The 20,601-nt window shown below is 47.9% G+C and overlaps 1 protein-coding gene across 1 annotated transcript; it reads right to left on the reverse strand.

Annotated features, from left to right (window-relative positions):
- Positions 1-7,230: 7,230 nt before the first annotated feature.
- On the reverse strand, positions 7,231-19,618 carry LOC135994325 (cytochrome P450 3A29-like). Its single transcript, XM_065644810.1, is given in 14 exon segments — positions 7,231-7,326; positions 9,548-9,710; positions 11,181-11,407; positions 11,616-11,684; positions 11,686-11,777; positions 12,754-12,838; positions 13,186-13,313; positions 13,823-13,971; positions 14,606-14,694; positions 15,275-15,388; positions 15,809-15,908; positions 17,278-17,330; positions 18,431-18,542; positions 19,524-19,618. Coding segments are annotated over 14 exon segments (1,572 nt in total).
- Between the last annotated feature and the right edge of the window lie 983 nt (positions 19,619-20,601).

The raw sequence follows: 20,601 nt of genomic DNA on the forward strand, positions 1-20,601 counted from the left end.
AGGAGCTCCATGGCTGAAATTGTCATTTGTACCCCCTAGAGAGTTAAGAAAACCCTCAGCTGAGGACTTGGGGTGACACTCTACCTCTCGTAGCATTCTAACAAGACACCCCAAAAGGCTTGAGGTGCAAATAAGGGTTACTAGACAGGCAGAAAGGATTGATAAAGCAGCAATAGATAACAAATATTTTTTCTCCCCCTGTCAAAGGGCCCCACGTCTCCCGCAGCACCCTGAGACACTGAGAGGGGAGAAAAGATGCGCATCACCATCAGCAAAACCTGCTCTGCCAAAAAATCCACCTTTGAGTGAGTCTGCAGCTGTCAAAGGAGAGGCAAACACGGTGTAGGCATCCGTTCAGCATCTGGAGAGGAGAGCATCTGCTTCGAGACACCCCGACGTTTACTTTGAGTGAGAAATCATGGCTCTAGCTGCAATACTTCACAAGTGAGACATACCAAGTGAATGGAATCCACACAAATGAGGTCATTAGCATAACCGAATGCGCTCTTCATTCCTTCAAGAATGAAAAATATGAGTAATTCCCTGGCAAAGCCCAATTACAGCCTGCTAGCACTAGCACATGGGTTATATCTATTATGAAATAATAAGATAACATTAATAAGATTCCCAGAAAGAACATTAGACAGCCAATCTCCCAACCGCGTACAACTGGTCTAACTATTCAGGCTGTCTTCTGCCTGTATAGCGCCACACTTGCCAGGTCTTTCTTGTCATCTTCAGTGGGAAAAGTTCAGGTCTACCAGCTTTTAAGCAGGAGGCTCCGAGTGGGAAATGGGGCAAGAGTGCTGAGAAACACCGGGTAGCTGCTCTCTTTTAAGGAGTTTGAGTATCAGACATAAATGTGAGAGCTACGGCAAACAATCGTACTGCTCGTGAAATGTTACTGTAGATACAGAGCGATGCTGGCAGCTGTATATTGGGTCATTAACCTGAGTGCACAAGCACGGCTCAGACACTTGCTGGCGGTGCTTCCAGCCTCTCACTCTGAGAGCAGCTGAATAATCCTCTTTTAGCCGATTTCCTCATGTCCTGAGAGTCACAACCCTGCATGCACACACCGACCTGTCTCATGGGGGCTCCAACGCAAGCATGGAATTGGGCTTGTGGTCTTTGAATCATAGAATCACAGAACAGTTTGGGTTGAAGGGCCCTTCCCAGCTCCCCCAGTGCCCCCCCTGCCATGAGCAGGGACATCTGCACCAGCTCAGGTTGCTCAGAGCCCCGTCCAGCCTGGCCTGGGATGTCTCCAGGGATGGCTCATCCACCACCTCTCTGGGAAACCTGGGCCAGTATTTTATCACCCTCATCGTAAAAAATTTCTTCCTCATGTCTGGCCTGAATCTCTCCTCCTTTAGTTTAAAACCACCACCTCTTGTCCTGTCACAACAGGCCCTGCTAAAAAGTCTGTCCCCATCTTACTTATAGGCACCTTTTAAGTGTGGAAAGGCCACAATAACCTTTCAGATGAACGTCACCCCTCCTTCCTGACATACATATGGAGGTAAGCTTAATAAAAATAAAACAGAGAAAAAGAAATACATGCAGTTGAACAAAACATCACACATTGATCAGAAGCCTGGTAGGACAGGAGGCAGCTGTGATCTCCATCACTGTGATTTAGCAAGATGCATCTCAGGCACTGGCAAGGAGCATCCAGCTCTCCAGCACCAAGAACACATCGATACCAGCAGTCAGACACTACAAATTTGGCAGGTGGCTAAATTGGCTCCACAGCCTCACCGGCCCTTGCTGGGGAAGGGAAGATGCCGAGTCTCAGCGCAGAGGGCTGTAATGAGAATTAATAAGGCGTGTGAAGACGTGCTGTAATTGTCCGGCTGGCTGTTTCCTTTGCACCTTATGTGATCATTTATGCTCTTTCAGAGTAGCTGTAAAATGCTCCAGGTCTGATTCAATATAACTCCACAGACTCTTTGTACAGGTGTAAATTGCTCTGTGACATTCAGGGCAATATCTAAACGCAAACTAATATGATCATGTCTGTTGTCTTTTTTTTTTTTTTCCCTGCAAAATCCTCTGCAGCCAATCAAATATTTTAATGCCCAATGAGCTGGAAAATATTGGATATTTCATGCATAAACTTACTCCCCAGAAATAGAATTTGTAGTGTTCCCAGGGAGGGCTGGAGCTGCATCAAGATGCCAAGGTCCTGTGAGCTGGCTGCTCCCCACAACCATAACACCAAGCAGAGGAACATTCATACTGGGATCTGGTGCACAGGGATGGTGAGTCTGAACCCAGGAAAAACCATGAAAAATGAGGTAACGACATCATTTTGGAGGGAATGGGCAAAACCCAGTGCCTGACCTTGCCCAGACATAGGAAAAAAACAACTGTAAACGTACGGCAGCTGTAAAATGAGCCTGAGCTAAAACATATTACAGGGAATAACCCTTAGGAGGTGGAAGGCTTTGATAGACGCACTCCTACAGGTATCTTCAATCCCTGGCAGCTGCAAGGCTTCAATAATGAATGTCAGACTGCTGGCCAGCTGTGAGGGGAATAAACATCTATTTGCCTTCCACAGAAGTAGCATTGGTTTGACATATGACATTCAAATGATATGAACTTTGAAAGAGTGGTTAAATGACTGCTGTTCGACTGGAAACCTTGAATCCACTGAAGCAGCATCGCAGCCATTTACCTTCACTCTGTGGGGGATTAAATCGCTGGGCTTAAAAGTGAAAGATCAAAGTGTTTCTGCAGTTTCAGTCCACAGTATATCATGTGTCCGGCTGACAGCGTTCGTGTACCTGAGTGGTTAGAGAGGTAGAGATAGGTCCTCCCGTTCAGGCGCCGTTGTTGTGACACCGTAGATGACTGCTGATGGCACACGCAGGACTGAGGAGCCACAGAGGTGTCTCAGACAGACAGGGAGAGGCTGGGAGGGCATGAAATTTGGGGCCATGGGATGGAATGAGGTGAGAAAAAGGCGTTGTCCTCACCTGGTCTTGTCCCGTGGTCTGGCACTCTCTTCTCCTGGCATCCTCCTCCATGCTGATGGGCTCCTCTTTGAATCTCTTCTGTATTTTGCCTTGCAGGACGCCAGCCCAGCCTGCGCCGTGTCCATCACCAGCTTGTTTTTCAGTTGTCCAGGGAATGAGCACTGCAAAGAATTTACCTCTCTATTTTAGGAGACCTTGTTATGCCCTTGTTACATTAGCCTGTCAGCTTAATACCAGCAGTCATAACACTTTTATAACCTACCAGCCGAAGTGCTTTTGCTTGCAATCCTCACACTAAAACAAGAACTCAGGACCAAAGCTGCTGCAGGAGAAAATCACTGCTTCCTGACCTTTGGGCAGACTCTGTGGGCTGATTATTCAATCGATTTTAACTGAATTGAGCATTCAGTAAGGGTGTCTGGAGGCTTGTCTTTCTTCAGCAGTAGGTCCAGTGCAATATCAGCAGCAATAATACGGACAACCCCTATGCAAGCCTGGGTCGGGGTCAGGAGAGCTCCAAGTGTCTTGCAAATTGTGGTAAACAAGACCACTCTACCAGGGATCGGCCCAGGGATCTGCAGCTTGCACAGCCAGGGTACAGGACCAAGAGCCAGCAAAGTACTCAAGCACATTAAACCCAGCAGTGATACCACTTTGATGAGCGAGCACCATGTTAGGTGCAAGTGGGTGCTCACACTTGAAACAAGCCAAAATAATTGAAACACGAGTGAATGGGGCCAGATTTGAATGATGCAACTTGATGGTGGACTGTCCTTGCAGAAGGAGCTGTTGCCAAGCTGAAGCTATGTTTGCAGTAGGGAGTGGTGCTGTGCTATAGGTGGGGGATATGCAGAGCAAAGGAGTAGGTGCTGAGGACACTACATTCATCCCATATGATTTTTAGGGGGAGTAGAGGACTCACTTCAAGCTGTCAGCAGCTGGAGCATGTTGGACCAGCTCCTGAAGCACTTCGGCTTTAGTGTCATCCAAAAGGAAACCCACTCACTTACTCTGTGACCTTGCTGTGATCTGAATCAAAGCATGGCATAAGGTGGACGCACGCCAAAGTTCACTATTTCCTAGCTGTAAATAATTTAAAAACAAACATGCAGGTAAACTGAGGCACGCAGCTGTTGAAGAGCACAGCTCTATTTCCCTCCAGCTACAGGGGAGTGGTGCAAGCTCATTACCTCTGGAAATTGGACCAGAAAAGGTTGACACAGAACAACCCCCAAATAGCTGCCCAGTCTGGAATGAGGCCAAGAAACAGTGTCCCATGTGCTGTGCCTACTGGAAAACTCACAGTGTCTGAGCAATTCCCCACTGCAAGGTCCCTCCCAGACACTGCACAAAGCCAAAAATTCAGTACCAAACCTCCCTCTAAGACACGCGGGAATCAATGAAGGTGTGTGCATTCTGCTCTTAGGCACGACCAAATTCAGCGAGATGAAGCTGAGATTGGGCACGCCTCGGCATTGTTTTGTCCCTTGCCAAAATCCCACGCAGGTGCCGGGAGACAAAGCAGAGCCGAGCGTTTGTCCGACCTCTGCGGGTATGTCGGTGCTGCCGGTCGCAGCAGCGCGCTCGCCCGCTCCATCGGCACGGGGTGCCGGCAGATGAAAACGCCTCTGAACAGAGATGAGAGAGGCTGAAATCCTTTGACACCTGCAAGTGAACTGTATATTACCAAAATGTTAAGCAGCTTTGTGAGAGAGATTATCCTGAAGGATGTTTTCCGTAGTGTTGACATTTGTATGTGAGTGATTAATTCCAACAGAGGCGAGGAGAGAGGAGGCAAAACCCTTCCCTTGCTGCCACCGGGCAAGCTATGGCCTTTGCTCCAGCAAGGTTATGAATTCATCCCTGACCTGTGACACTCTGTGTGACTTTGTCACCCTCATCTTCTCGGTCACCTCTCAAGGCAGAGACCTGAGGATTTTCCATGCCCCTTTTTTGTGAACTGCTGTGACAGTGCAGTCACTTTTTGGCTATTTATTCTCCAGGGCTCTGACTGCTTCTATATTTTGTCATTCTCCCCTGAGACGTGCCATCACAGCCAAACACAGTGCCATGGCTTTAAAAAAGGGGACAGTAACAGCTGAAAACAAACTGTCTCTTTTGTACATTGGTGGCAGAAGCAGCTGCACTGCTGCAGGTTGGGAAGGCAGAAGGGAAAGTTGTGGCTGGCCAAACTGCTGGGAATTTTTTGACCCTCTCACCCATCTCATCCATGGCTCTCCAGAGAAGCAACTTTACTCTTCATCTTACACTTCCACTCAAGGGTGTCTTTCATCAGGGAATTTAATCTGCTGCAGAAAGCTTTTAATGTCTCTTTAGGGGTTTTCTACTCAATTCTTCAAAAATATATAAAGAAAATTTTAAAAAGAATATACCATAATAATAATAAACATATCTACCTAAGAATATAAAAGAAATACAAAACCTGCTGTCTAGTGAATAAAGTTCCTCAGCCCTGTTTTGCAATGGAGAACATCTCATACCATCAATGGCTCTGCTCAGCCATTTATTTTGCACTGGGATACCTTAAGCTCCGCATCTCCAGAAGGAGTTCTTACTACTGACAATACACATGGGGTAATGCCTTGGATTCAGCCAGGATATAATGAGTTTTCATCCTCCAGGAATGCAAGCAGCATTATACATGGTAGTGACTGGCTTATATGTACATATATGCACATGCAAGTATTTCACCCAGTGCTGGAATTTGACAGCTTGGAAGCAGAAGACATCCTCCTGTGGAACGGTCAACTGAAGCAGGTGCATGAAGTGTTTAGGAGAGAGCATGGAGAGCACTTTGAACCTGCATGAGGTCAGCGGGTTGCAGCGTGGAGCAGATGCTGGAATCAAAGCCCTCTGCTTTCACAGAAAGACAAACATTGGCTGAGACGAGCCAGACTGCACCCTCAGTCATTTGAGGTGCTACAGGGCGACAGAGGAAGAATGAACTGCAAAAGAGGACTTCTATCTCCACTCTGTGGCGCGGATTTTTGAGGCAGAGAGATTTCTTTTGAGAATCCCGCCAAAGAAGTGAGGAAGCCCAGCTGGGAAAGGTGATGGGACCACATCGTTGTCTGGCCAACGGCTTATGAGACCTGCAGTTGGATTCACTTGTGTATAGAGGAAAGAACGGATTCAGAGACTGGCATCAGTTGGTTACAGAGGAGGTAAGTGAGATCTTTATTGCAGTTAGCCCCCCAGTAGCAGTTTCTGGAGGAATAAGATGAAATGTGAGCATACAGGTCTTCTAGAATCTACAAAAATGACCAAGTGTGGCAAGACCTTCCAGCTCTCAATAGCCAAAGGCAACACCTCTCTTCTGGACTAGGGTTCTCCAGGACATCTGAAGGGTCTCGGTGCTGCACTCTGCATCTTTATTATTTCAGTTGAGCTGGTCTTACAATGGCCTAATGTAAATCAGAGACTAAAAAGTGTCATGATAGCAGTATAGATGGTGCCTAAGTTGACAATCCCTTCTATGGGAGACGGCTGCAGGCCTGCGGTAAAATAAGCAAACAATCGGGAAACACATAGGGGGCACTTCTCTGCAGCTCTGCAAATCTCCAGTCATTAGGGGTAACTGCTTGTCTCTGCCCTGGGCTCCTCCAGTTAATTCATCTGCAATCTGAATCACACAAAAAGCCATCTAAAATCGTAAGAAAATCTAAATAAATCAGCATCAGAAAATTCGCTGCAGGCGTTCATTCCTGCGAGGATGTGACCACTTTAACACTTGTCAGGGTCACAGCACACAGCTGAGGAAATAGTCCTGGACAACTCTGCATTCCCAGGAGAATAAAACCAGAAGACATACGGAGTCACCCAGCAGGCAGTAGGAACAGGAGCAAGGGTAGCATTACTTAACTATGTGCAATTTGCTCTCCCTATCTTGATTTAAATTGCACTGCCAGAAAAGACTGACGGTGTCTGGAATCAAACTGCTTAGAAAAGTGCCTCTTCAGAGGGAGAAAAAAAAAAAGTGCCCAAATAACTTGAGTGAAAATGGTCTTGCAAAATGTCTATTGTGATCAGGGACAGCGGGATCTGGGGCTCAAGTTCATTAGGATAATGCCCATGTAATTATGCTGGGCCAAACCGGTAATGCCCTGTTGTGAAATGGGGGGTTGCACCCCTGATATTTCTAGACCGTACACATCAGCTCGGGTCTCCTCTCGAGAGTTAGAGGAAGCCCCATCAAACAAGAGTCTCTGATCTGTTCCTGCTTCCTTCACTTCTCCGGATCAGCATGGGTTCTGGGGACCATCTTCAGGACAACAGGCTTCTTCGGTTTCCCCACATCTTTTGTGTCCGGAACCAGTGGGATCTTGAGCAGGAGGAAATAAACAAAACAAAATAGCCATGTAAGCTGGGAAAAAGGGCAGTCACAACACCGACAGGATCCCTACAGCCCACATACACCTCAGCCGCCCCTTGTTTTCAATGCTTTTCCTAACTTACAGATGTACAGGGTGTTTCAAAAAGATGGACCCAATTTCACAGCAGTATTTATACAAAATTGGGTCCGTCTGTTTGAAACGCCCTGTACTTATAGCACGACTATCACTACTACTCGTGCAAATCAGCTACAAGTTGAGCTTTAATAGCCTTCGGGCCTTGCATAAACTGGTTAGTGAACTCTGGTTTTCACATGGCATGGGAGGACGAGCTTGGTCCACTGATCAACAGGCTGCACATGGAGGAAAAAACAGCCAAAATCCATCCAGGGAGCCCCAGCTAAGGAGGGGCATGCAGCGCCACTTGTTTAATGCTGAAGTGTGTCTGTGCTGGGGGAGCCAGATCGCAACGGGAGCCGGTGGAGCTATAAGCTCTCCAGGAAAAGCAAAACTACAATTGCTGCACAGACTGAGTACCAAAGAAAAAGCACCCTCACACAGAAAAGTGATGGGTTCCCTTGGGGTGGGCTGGAAATCTCAATAAAAAGAACAAACTGGTGTTGGATGGAGTCATCTTGCAGGGAAGGGAAGAGTGTTTTACCAAGTCTACTCTGGCTTTCCTTGTACCCATCAGGACAGGGGTAATACACCCCCAGCCTGACAAGCTGCATTAAAATCCCCATATCCCAGTAAGCTTTGTTTCAGGAAATTTAAGCAATGTGGCTCAGAGCCCAATGTGCCATCAGCTGAGAAGTGGGAGGAGGCTGTAGCTTCCATATACATATTCCAAAGGGGTGTTCCAGCATGAATTTTTCCCTCCTGCTCTGATCTGATATACATGACATCTTCTACAGAAAAAAGGGCTGAAAGAGCCCCATAAACCTATGGGCACTAATAATACAATACATATTTAACTTGTCTCCTTTTAATTAAAGGCAGTTATAAAAAGAATCAATTTTATGGATTGCAGAGGACTAGAAAAATGTCATTAGACTTGGGGGAGGGTGGATAGGTCACTGCATTGTTAATGGACTATTACAGTCTTTCACCTCCAGGTTACTAGTTGAGTTGCAATCTGAATCTGCAGAGATTCTGGCTGAGCGCCCCTGCCAAGTAATAATTTAATAAGGATTTTTCTGTTTCTTACAACAAATGTCCTTTGAATACACTTGCTGTCCCCTCTGCTCTGATTTCCCAAGCTTGCTTTGTGAACAAAATGTATTAATGGCAATGCCTTTGGTGGAAGTTGATGCAGAAAGCAGGGTCAGGGTTGGAACCTGACACCAAACATAGTGCTACCTGTTCTGAGTCACAGGGAGTTGCCATGTTTTCAGGAGGGCTTGCTTGATATATAATTTCCATCAGCTATCGCATTTACTTCATGTCAAACAGCCCCGACTTGCAGGGCCTGACCCATCAGCACTGCGTGTGGTGTTCACGTAGATCCCGGGCAAAACCAAAACCTGGTGGGATCCCACATAGCCTCGAAGTGGGAGGGGGTTGCCAATTCAACTTTAGCTCAGATTGCACTTGCTTGGAAATTGCTACCATTTAAAGACCTCCTGGCGGCCCATAGAAGATGGATTTTGTTGTCTTGGAGTTTCTCACAGCAAATAGCCATGTTTGTGTTGCAAGCACAGCCTCAGAGCGGGCTGTGGGGATATTCCCTGTCTGGTCTCTTCTTCCTACGCCAGGTCAAGGCAGACCGGCAAGGAACTGTGGGGAGGGGAGCACCCCACAACTTCGGTGCGCCCAAATAGAGCCAGAGGACTTCAGGGATTTCAGCCTGACATATTCCACCAACTTTAAATTTGCTCCTGTAAAGGCTTAAAAAAAATGTATCAGTAACTTGTGGTGAGCCATTTAAATTAACTGAGAAGATTTAAATACGGTTATTCCCATATGCATCTCTCATTCACAGTGCGAGGTTCCTCCCTGATCTCTGTGTGAAGCAGTAAAACCCAGGTCTGCAGGCAAGGTTCAGCGGTCCTGAAGCTAGTGGTCTCGGAAATCCTTGGGGAAGAGAGGGATTTAACGTGCATGAGAAACCAGTTCCCTGTTTATCCTGAGATGCTGGCGAAAGAGAGCGCACAGGGCCACCTCCATGGGACTAAAGGACAGGTAATAAAAGACATCAGCCCATATCCTCACCGGAGTCCCTTTGCAGGTTCTGAACGAGAAGTTTTGCAGCAGGATGACCACAGCCACTTTCACAGTGAGGAGAGCAAACCTCTTTCCTATGCAATTCCCGGGGCCAGCCCCAAACGGCAAGAAGATGTAGGGGTCCATAGACTCTTTGTTCTCTTTACTGAACCTGATTACAACAACAAGAAGTTAGAAAGAGCTCCTTTTCCCGAATGTGTCAGCTTTCAGATCTGAAGTGATGAGGGGTCTGGGAAGGCAAAAGCTTTTTGTCTTTCTGTGCATATTACAAGAACCCAGCTGAGTCCCTTATTTCTGTCTCAATAACTACCTTATGCCTTTGCTTTCATCCTGCTGCTTGGAGTTGGCTGTGCATCTCCAAGTGCATCAGGTGAACAGGGAACACCTGAAATATGCTAATGGATTTCATAACTACTCTTTTCTCAGAACTCTCTCTCAGCTCAAAAACTGAACCCAGATTTCAAACCCGAAACCATACAGGTCTGCAGCTTCATGTCTTCCCTTTAGATCAAAGGACTGAGCGAACACAAAGATGTTCTCCCCCTGCGTGACTAAAGGCAGGGTTGCTTTAGAGACACACCAGCCATTCCTAGCCTCATCATGAAAAACAGGGAAGAAAAATCAGCTTCACAGAGAAATTTGCCACTGGGCATTTTCAGTAATACTTCTTAGTGATCAGTTAGTTTTCATGTCAGAAAGCTTTTCATTCATGGTGCATGAGGTCCAGGTACAAACCCCAGCCATGCTAAGTCAGCAGTGAAGTATCTCGCCACTGAGCCCAGCACATCCCTCTGATGAACTCCCAAGCAAGGCAAGTGATCCCTAAAGAGCTCCTAGCCAGCTACCCATGTCTGGTTTGTCAACTGGAGTAAGGTCGAAGCTACTGGAATAACTGGTTTAACATGCCTGTTGCCAGAGCACTCCCACTTGGGTGGTTCCTTTTGCATTCAACACAAGATGACCATATGGGTCCATAGGTGATTTCAGCAGCACACGTCTCCCTCCCTAACTTCCGCAGGATACTGCTGCCACATTTTGTCCCAAAAGCCACCACATCGCCATACTGGGGTTAGTTTCCAGGGGCATTTCATCTTCTGCTGCAAGGGCACAGATCTGGTCCTGCTCTCTCCGGACCAGCCCTCAACATCTTCATGGCCACCTGGAGACTAGTAGTAGGCCAAGGGTCTCCCAGGTCTGCCTTGGGTTATTGCCTCATTTCTCAGGGTCAGACAGAGACTGCTAAGCAAGGATTGTTTCATAACTTGAGTTAAAAATTAACTTTTATTTCCTACCTGTCTTTGCCCTTCCACTGCTGATTTGCACGGCATCGTGCCAATCACCCAACGGCTCTGGTTTTAATATCTGGCCATAAACCCCTCAGTGTTACAGCTGCTGGGAGCTGCTCTCACTGTCGCTTCCTTCAATGCAGTTAATTAAATTCCATGCACAGTTTATGGATGTAGATCATAAAACTCCCCTCATGGTAATGCTGGGACTAGATGTCAGACGATGATAAATGCCTAATTTAAATGTTATAATCATGCATTCCCCACTTTTGCTGTCATTTCTACTCCCAGGGCTGAAGTTGAACATGCATCTATTCCCCTCGCCTGGCCCTCACCTCTCAGGCCTGAACTCCTTCGGCTCCGTCCGGTACGCCGGGTCACGATGCAGCACGTAGGCTGGGATCATGACCACCATGCCCTTTGGCATAGTCACACCGTTGATCTCCACCGTCTTCTTGCAGACCCTCTCAATCTGCCCCCCGGCGGGGAAGAGACGGAGGGATTCGTTCACCACCATGTCGAGATATTCCATCTGCATGATGGCATCATACGTGGGAGTAGCCTGGGGAGAGGAATCAGGATGGTTACAAACATGGGACTTGAAGCCCAAAACCCTCCCAATGCTTCTCCTTTGGCCATCAGAGACCAGGGCAGGGGAAATCTCAGTTCCGGCACCTCCTCCACTCTGTTTTGTTTCCCATCTGGCTTTTGGTTCAGGGCCTACAAGGCACAGGTGGGGACAACCCCAGCATCTTCCCACCCTCCTTTACGTTGTTGGGCAGACTGGCAGCAATCTCATCCTGGAGCTGCTGCTGCACATCGGGGTGGGTGGCCAGGTTAATGTGCTATGTAGCTGAGGGTGGAGCTGGTGGTCTCATAACCAGCGAAGACAAAGACAAAAGCCTGGGCCAGAATCTCCTCATCACTTAATGCTGAAAAGAGGCATAAAAGCACATGCAAGAAGTTGAAACCTACAGTGATTAACCCTTGGGAATTCAGGATCCCACTTGTCAATCTAGGTAACGCTATCCATAACCACTTAACGGCTGGTAAAGGACACATCCAGCTAATCCCGACTGGCAGCCTCTGGTACATAAAGGGGTGGGTCAGGAACTGTTGTACAGCCAGAAAACTGCTGCCACGATCAGCAGTGTTATGGTGCTGTCGTTAAGAGCAGAATCAAGGTACGTGCAGCCTGCGTCTGATTCAGAAAGTCCCTGTTGTCTTCTGGGACCATGCTCCTGGGCCAAAAAAAAGAGAAAAGAGGGGCGCAAGCCAGGAAAAGTTAGAGATGAAGAGATGTCCAGTAGCTCTTCTAAGCCATGAGGTGAGCCTTGCGCTGCTGAGGGATTAGTAGCCCTGAGCATAATGTGGCAGTGGTAATAAGGACAATACAGGATTTAACAGTGGTACTGCAGTAATGTCCAGGCATTGCCAGGATGCAGGGTGCCCCATCCTGTCACCTCAAAAGTTTACAAGCATCCTGCCTTGATTGAGGCTGATGGACTGGGACTATGCCTTGGCTGAGTCATTATTTTCTAAATCTAGGAGTTTACCTAGGATGAGGAACAGAAGTGAGCTCACAGATAAGCAAGGTGCATACAGCATATATGCTTTGTGTGCCTCATGAAATACAGCCAACATCGCTGGCCTTCAGAGAAGATAAACTAAGAAATGGGAGAAAGGAGATACTCCGTTTGCTCTTTGTTGCACAAACGGGCCTTGGGATTTATCACAGGAAATGGGATATAATAAAACATGGTTGATATGTGATAAGCATCATTATGGCACTACTATTGAGACGAATCTCTCATAGGATTAATGACCAAAATCCTCTCCTACTTCCTTCCTTTAACCTCGTGAGGAACTACCATGCCCTCTGCTGAGAGAACAGATCTCAAGACATACCTTTGCATGAGCTGGTCTCAGCAAACTTGGAGCTGTCGTGTGAGCTCTTTGAGTCAACCACGAGTTGCAAGAAATCCACCCAGTTCTGGGAAGAAACACAGGTTGGCAGGGAAGATGCGGGTGGGGAGGAGGCAAACCTCGTCCAGCACAAGGTTCTTGTTGGGTCACCTGCACCATTCACAGCCCCAGTAGCAGGCTCACAGCCTCAGTGAACGTTGAGGTTCGAAAACTGGAGACCCCCTATGAACACAGATACTTCCCCCACATGACAGCCCAGGCAGGGCATGCTTCTGGCCCTCCCCAGGTCTGATGAGCTGGGAGCTGTTATTGAGAGCAGGTGACACAGCACAGCTTCTGAAGAAGCCACCAGGTCTCTCCTGCACTCAGAAGGACAGCACAGGGAAGAGAAGAGGCCTCCTGGGCTGAACTCACCATGTCACTGCCCTTTTCTCGTTCGTTCTTCATTTTTACGAAGACACCCTTGAAGAAGTCCAAGGCCTTTGAGGGAAACAGAGTCACATTCATCTTTTCCAGCACTGGGGTGACAAAGGGGAACAACACTAAAAGGAGGGAAAAGAACAATATATTTTAGCTCAAAGGGCCCCAAGAAACTAAAAAGTGGCACAAAGCATAGAAAGGAGAGGGATAAATCTGGAGTCTGAAGCAAAAAATTGCTTTTTGTTGCCTTCAGCTCTCTTTCTACCTAACCATTGATAGCACACAATAGCCCTTGAGAATATTCTCTATCTATTGCTATAGTGCACACTAAGTGCAGCACACTAAGTGCAGCTCTCTGTGACAGAGCAGCTCTCCATCATGTCTCTGCCAACAGGGTCTCTGCTTGTAGGAGGGTGCTGCGAAGACCCACATGGGCTATACACGTCTTAACTGTGGTTTCCCTGGGGAAATATTTCTATAGATATGCTAGGGTGAATCTAATCCTGCAAAGTGCTGAGTACCTCCTGTTTGGCAAAGAGGACTTAAAGCTTCTAAGGGAGCTATCAGGAAATGCAAGTGGTGACCAGCTCTGACATGGATTCAGAGCTGGATGAGATGAGATGTGTCATACCTGTGAATAAGAGCAGGGGGCTTAGGAAACTGAATTTGAGACATTTCTTCATGCTGGTGACAAAGGGGTCACTGGGGTTGTTCATGGAGTCAATATTCACACTGAAAGAAGTACTGGTTACCATATCCATGCTGTAGGCTCCAGAAATGCTAGGTAGAGAAGAGGAGAGAGCAAATGGGATGAACATAACCAGACTAGTGAATGAGAGAACATCTAGGAACAACCCTTGACAGGGAATCCCTTGGATGGGAATTTCTTTTAATCAAGGTCTCAGTGCAGAGTCCTAACATAGTAGGTGATGTCCTGATTTGGCAGTAACTGGCATTATCTTTTCCCAAGTTTTGCCAGCTGCATTCATCCCCTGACCCCTGCTTTTTTTTTTTTTTTCATTGTCAAAAACCCAGGTTGTGGTTGGAAAGCACTAAACTGCAGTTTGGGGTAACAAAGACTGTATTCTGATTTCCATCTGTAAAAGAGATTGTAAAAATGACATCAAAAAATACCACATCTGTGAGTTGTGGGGCTTCTGGAATGGGTCCTACACCTTCCTCAAAATGCAAGCCCAGTAAAACGAAATGGGGATCAGAGCACGGCTACCCAGTCTGAGCAGAGCAGAGCACAGCAAGCCCACTGCAGGGAACATCCCATGCCCATGACCACGATGGACTTTGCCTCCATAGTTGACAAGGGATCTACGCTGCAGCGCGGAGAAGGCTCTCCAAAACAGCCCCTTCCCCACACTGTACGCAAGCTCTTTCCCGTCAGCCACACGCAGTTACTCACTCCTTCATGGTCACGAACTCATCAGTAGCCACTTTCTTCTCCATGTTTTTCACTGATTTTTCGCCGTAGTGATTAATGGTAGAGAACATCTGAAATGCAAACGGAAGCTGAAGGCACTGCTGACTCTTTGACCTCCACCAAACAAGGCTGGGCAATTCTCTACCGCCATCTGTGACTTGCCAAGGCTTTGGCTTGTGGAGGAAGGGCAGGCGAGGGGAAGGTACCATTTCCAGGCCTCAGACGTTGCTTTATCTCATCTTAATAACTGCTCCACAGAGCTCATCTGACTACGATCAAGCAAGGTTCTCCTTGCAAAATCCACCTGCGGCTCCCATTCCAGCTAAGCATCCACTGCAGCTGGGAGGGAACGTGGCTCCTGAGCACATGGAAAATGGGCACCCATGCACTTAGCAAGAAGCAAATACAGGTCATAGGGCAAACAGCCTCAGTTTTCAATGCCTTGTGTGCCGTTTCACCCTCCACACCCTTCTCCTGACTCCCTCTCTGTGAGGGTAGACAGCCACCGTATTGCTGAGCTGCACCCAACAACGCAGGTGCTAATGGATGTGGTCCTGGCAAACTTCCCCATTTGGGGGGAAGGTTTGTATTCAGAAATGGCCCAGCCTTCCTCCAGCTATTGACGCAAAGTATCAGTGGACTCCGTTTTACCTCCTTCAGCTTCCCACTGGTGAAGGTTGGAGACAGCACAGTACGAATCCTTTTCCACTTCTCATCTTGAGCCGTGAGGAGGGCTGACTCCAGGATCCCGCTCAGACCAAAGACCTGCATAGGGAGAATGTTACAGCAAAAGGCGCACGGCTATACAGGGAGATGGGTGGAGGTTTCCAGCCTCTTTCTGCACGACAGCAAGGCAAAAAAACCCCAACCACCACCACCACGGAGTATTGACTTGGGCCCTGAAGTCGTATCAGCTCTACCTTAACCAGCAAACGACAGAACTGGAAACAGAAGCATAAGAGTCATAAATGAAATCAGCCCTAGGGTACGTGCAGGCTGAAGTCCCAATGTCCCAGCCAGCGTGGCCTCTACTCCTCCCTAGTTTCATTGTTGGTACCATCAATAAACTGGGGCACAACAGAGAAAAACTGCTTGCTGAAGGGCTCAAAGAAGGAGAACAAAACCCAAGAAGATTGCTCCATGCCCTCTGTACTGGAGAGGAAAGCTCAGGGCTAGATACCTTACCCGGAGATTGGTAAAAACAGTATAGCACTCTTTCACCAGGATGTTTTTGACGAGGATGGGGTCCAAAATGGCAAGCACAGGCTGCCTGCCATCAAAAATCCTAAATCAAGAGAAAACCACATTCGGTCCGTCGCTCACGGTCAGTTGGAGCAGAAGCAGCTTGGTCTGTGGTCAGAGCGATGCACATCGACTGCTGGAGCCCAGGGGGCTTGGGCCAGCTGAGTCCCCTCTGACAAAACAGCCGAAGGGATGAGGCTGAAACTGTTTTATTATGCAGTAAAACAGGAGAAAGGGAAACAAAGTGCCCGACATAGACAGCATGAGCATCTCTAGCAATAGTCTGTGGTATTAGAGAGTTGCCAAAGCAGTGTGGGTTTAGATAAAAGGTGTTTTTTGCCACCACAGCAATGCCCTGCACTTGGGCTGTCTGAGCTGTGTTTCCACAACTGGTTGCTGGAGTCAATAAATCCACACTGAATAGCCTGCCTGTGGGGTAAAGAGATTTCTCTGCATGGTCTGTGAGGGAATGAGAGGGGAAAAAACTCCTCTGTCTCCTCCATTTTCCAATCAACGGAGACAGAAAAACTTAAAAGCCATGGTATGGGCTAAAGGGTAGGGAGCCTTAGGCCACAGCCAGGGGAAACTGCCATCTTCAAGAGGCTTGAGAACATTTAATCTTGAAAAAAAAAATTGCGCTGGGGTTTCATGAAGCCTCCTGGGATTTGGGATTTTTTTTTTTTGATGTGCAACAATTTTGCTTCGTTTTTGAGAGATTCCCAAGAGAAGGATGATAAGAGGCCCCTGCACAAAACCAGCGCTGTGCAGGGAGCGGGGAGGCAGATTGAAAGGTACCTCATGCCCCAGCTCTGGGAGATGCAGGGAGCGAGATGAAAAACACGACGGCAGCCTGCAGCTTGCTTTCTGCTCCGGACAGACAGAAGAGCAGCTTCAAAGGCATGAGGCTCAGTTTGACACCAAGCAGTGGAGTTTTCTGGGCAGGCTTTGTGGCTGGGAAGTGATTGGTGCCTTTTCTCACTAAAGCATCTGGAGCGAAGAGATAAAGGAACGCCTGGGCTGATTTGGGGGGTGTTGGAGGACGAGGGGAGCTCCCTGGGCTCTCTGTGGTGAAAACTTTCCCGGCCCCGAGGTCACTAATGCTGCTGTTTAGTTTTTTAGTATTCCCAAAGGGGAAGAGAAAAAAAGGTTATTTTCAAAGCTTATACGCAAAAAAAATGACACCCCCCAAGTGGCCACCATCATCCCAGCCCCGCACTGCATTGAAATCCCAGCAAGAGAGAAGCCTTGGAGAGATGGCTGGGGACTTTCCCAGTGGTGACTCCAGATTTTTCCAAGCTGTCACCACTGGAATGACAGTGCTGAGACATGGTGGCGACATAGCTTTTTCCACTCTATTTTGGGGCCGCGGAGCACCCCAAACAGGCAGTTTTGTTCTGCAGAAAGAAACTCACGCCCAGATTTTACCATATTTTTCAAAGCACATCTGATCAAAATGCAGGATTCCCTGCAAAAGAAGAAAGGAGAAATGAAGAGTTTGCCAGCGAAGAGTGATCAAAGCAGGTCACAGCTGGCAGCGCGGTGTGTCCCACAGCCCCATTGTAAGTGGCAGAGGTTGGGGGCGCATGGTAGCTCTTCAGTCATCTAGACACTTAAGGGACGTTCGCACTGGAGGAAAAAAAGAGAGCAGAGAAAGAAAAAAAAATAAAGCAGCACTTTCAACTTCCACTAACCAACTTGTGCTAAAAATGTAATGAAAACAAGTTATGACAGGGTACACAGTTTAAGCGTGAGCAGAGTTAGTGGCAGAACTAGATGTCAGGGTGTCCTTTCATCTTCAGCTCAACAAGTTAGAGCTGCTACTGCCTTGTCCTCATGAGATTTTCCACTGCAGTCACTGAACCAGAGTGATGATGGCTTTTTTGTTTTGCTTTCTTTCCGTTAAGGTTTGAACTGATGTTATGTGCAAGGATGAAACTTATGGGACACATAACACTCACCATGCATCAACTAAACCATTAGTAAGAGACCACATGCATGCTGTAAGCCCAGCAAAACCAAGCTAAAACACCTCTTTCATTGAAGCTAATACATTTCGTTCTGCGTTTCCAGTTACCTGGAACCACCTACTGCCTAGCTATTTGGTAAGGTTTGGTAACTTGATCATATTTGGTTTTTATTTAGAAATCTATTCACCTGGCTTAGTCTCAGGCTGGTCCAACAGCAAATGGCTGGATGAGGCGTTGCTGGGGCTAATTCAGGCTCTTCATGGGGATGACACAAAAAACATGCAGTTCTCAGAAATTAGCAGTCTTGGACACGTCTCCAGTATTTTCTTCTTTGTTTCAAATAGAACTTCAGCTGCTGGGGAGCAGGTAGAAATCCAGGGAGAAACTAATAACTTCAGTTATAAAGTAGCTGAAAAACACAGCACACCTTATTCAGGTCAACCAGACCCTAAAAGTAATTTTTGTGTTCTCTGTGTTTCCAAAGAGCTTCCTACCTGATAGAGTCATTTCCATCCAACCAAATCAAGGGCAGAGAAAAGAGATATCCAAAGGATGGGAAAACCAGCACGAGCTACAGGTAGGCATCTAAGGTAGGTACAGAGCGGCAGCTGCCAGTACTCATGTGCCGATGCTCCAGAGAAGTTCCCAAAAATGGCAGATGCCTGGGAATGCTCAGCTTCTTGAAGGTCTGGAAGGGCCATATCCCATAGCTGCCAAGCAAAGAGCATGTGAGGTGCATTTGTACAATGAAATGAGAAGGTTCTTCAGCCTGAGCACAGTGAACAGCTTAAACAGATGGGTCCTGCCACGCAGAGAAAGCTGGAATTATGGACCACCAGCAGCAGAGCTGCTGAGGATAGTCTCTTCCTGCAATAAATGCAGGATCACTTGGGGTACAAGACAATCTGGGGTACGTTTTGATACAAGATAAGGGCTGAAAGGAGCTGTAGTGCATCCCAGGCAAACACGGTGCACATGGGCACCTCAGGTCTTTATTAAGGGGCCTCATTTAGTTCTCCAGATCAGGGATTTGCGACTCAGGTGACTGAAGGGAGGTCTCAGAGAGATTAAGTTCGCAAGGTGAGACCTGCCCTTGTGTTTGTCTTTGCAAAGACCTACTGTGATGCTCAGGTGGTAGAGCCACAGTAGCACAGCAGCTGAGCAGGGACATAAATTATAGCAGCAAAATTAAGTTTTTTGCCTGTACAGCTCTCTACAGCTCCCCTGAGCAACATAACCAAAAGGGCAATTTTGCCAGCATAACTATTTAAACAGGGGCTTCTGCTGGCACAAGTACACAGGCAAACCTAGACATCACCCACTGCCCTGCTCGCAGAGCCCAGCCCCGCCAGGGACACCCCGTCCCTTTGCAGCCAACCAGAGCTCACTGCGGTTCAAAACACGGGAGTCACTTCTCCTTTGGATGTGCTGAGAAAAGAAAAAAAAAAAAATCAAAAAGTTCCTTTTTATTTCTCTCCCAGCCCAGCCCAGCTTCCTCCTTCCCTTCCAGCTGGCACGGGGAGCCGTACAGCCCCGCTTTATCAGCCCTCGCCTCTGCCTTGGAAGCAGCACAGGAAGACCGAGGATGAGTTTTTTAACGCTAATTCATGCACTTGGGCACGTCATACCGAGGGTGATGGCCCCAGCCCCTCCCCAGCCACAGGAAAAGGATTTTCCTCCTCCCTGGTCACCCCTGGGGACCAGCCTTTACTTAAAGCATCAGGAGACTAAAGGAAATGATGAGGAGCAGCCAAGTGACAAAAGAAAAGTTCGGTGGGAGATCCATTGTGTCCCCCAGCCTGCTCTGAGAGGACCAGTCTCCTGCAAAACTGCAGCGTTCGCTTGTTTTTATTTCCCCCCGCTCCCCGGGCCTTTAGCCACAGCCACACTCACATGATGCAGAAGGAAGAGTTGTCTTGGTTGGTTGGTTGCTCAAACTTTAACCCTTGGGCAGGTTCCTCCCTGAATTCGGATGTCAATAAAATGCCCAGCCCCACACACGCCTCTTGAGATCTGAAAATGCTGAAAGGACAAGTCTCGCAAGGGGAAAAGATGTTAATAGCAAAGGGCATGAACTTCCCTAACTCCTTTCTCCTGCCCCTCACCCAAAAGCCGTGAGGTTCATGTGGGGCTGAGGCCCTGGCTGTTCCTACAGCCAGTGATGCTGAACCAGACTTGCTCGCCTTGCCCTGTCCGGTCTTGCTTTTGTTGGCTTCATCGCTTTTATTGAGGGGTATAATCGGGAGGGCCCAGGAACTGCTCCTGTCCCCCAGCCCAGCTCCCAGGGGGGGTTCTGGCTGCGAAGATCACCATATACCTTCACTTGTGCCTCCCCCCTCATCCCCATTTATCTTATCTTCCTATACCTCTTATTTTGGGTCCAGGAGGGAAGGGGCTGGAGGAGACAGACCTGCTCGGAGGCACTTGTCCAGGTCTGAAAGGCATCCATCACCCTCAGGCAGAGCTCTCTGGACCTCAGACTTGGTGTGGAACACAACTCGAGCTGATGGGACTTTCTCTTGACGTCCCACCGCACAGCTTGGTGGCTTTGCTGACTTGCCTGCACATGCCTCAAGCTCCAGGAAGCCACCAGGTCAAGGTATCCATGCGGGAGGCAGGTGAGGACCAAGCGATCTGCTGGCACGGTGAGCACTGCGCTCACAAGGAGGTCAGCCAGCGTCAACGCTCCCCAGCCATGACATTTTGGGATTTGTTTCCATTTCACTTCTGCTCCTGACTTTCTGTTTGCTCTCAGGAGTAGGGTTGCAC

Source organism: Caloenas nicobarica, chromosome 14 (genome assembly GCF_036013445.1).
Source record: "Caloenas nicobarica isolate bCalNic1 chromosome 14, bCalNic1.hap1, whole genome shotgun sequence".
In the NCBI taxonomy this organism is placed as follows: domain Eukaryota; kingdom Metazoa; phylum Chordata; class Aves; order Columbiformes; family Columbidae; genus Caloenas; species Caloenas nicobarica.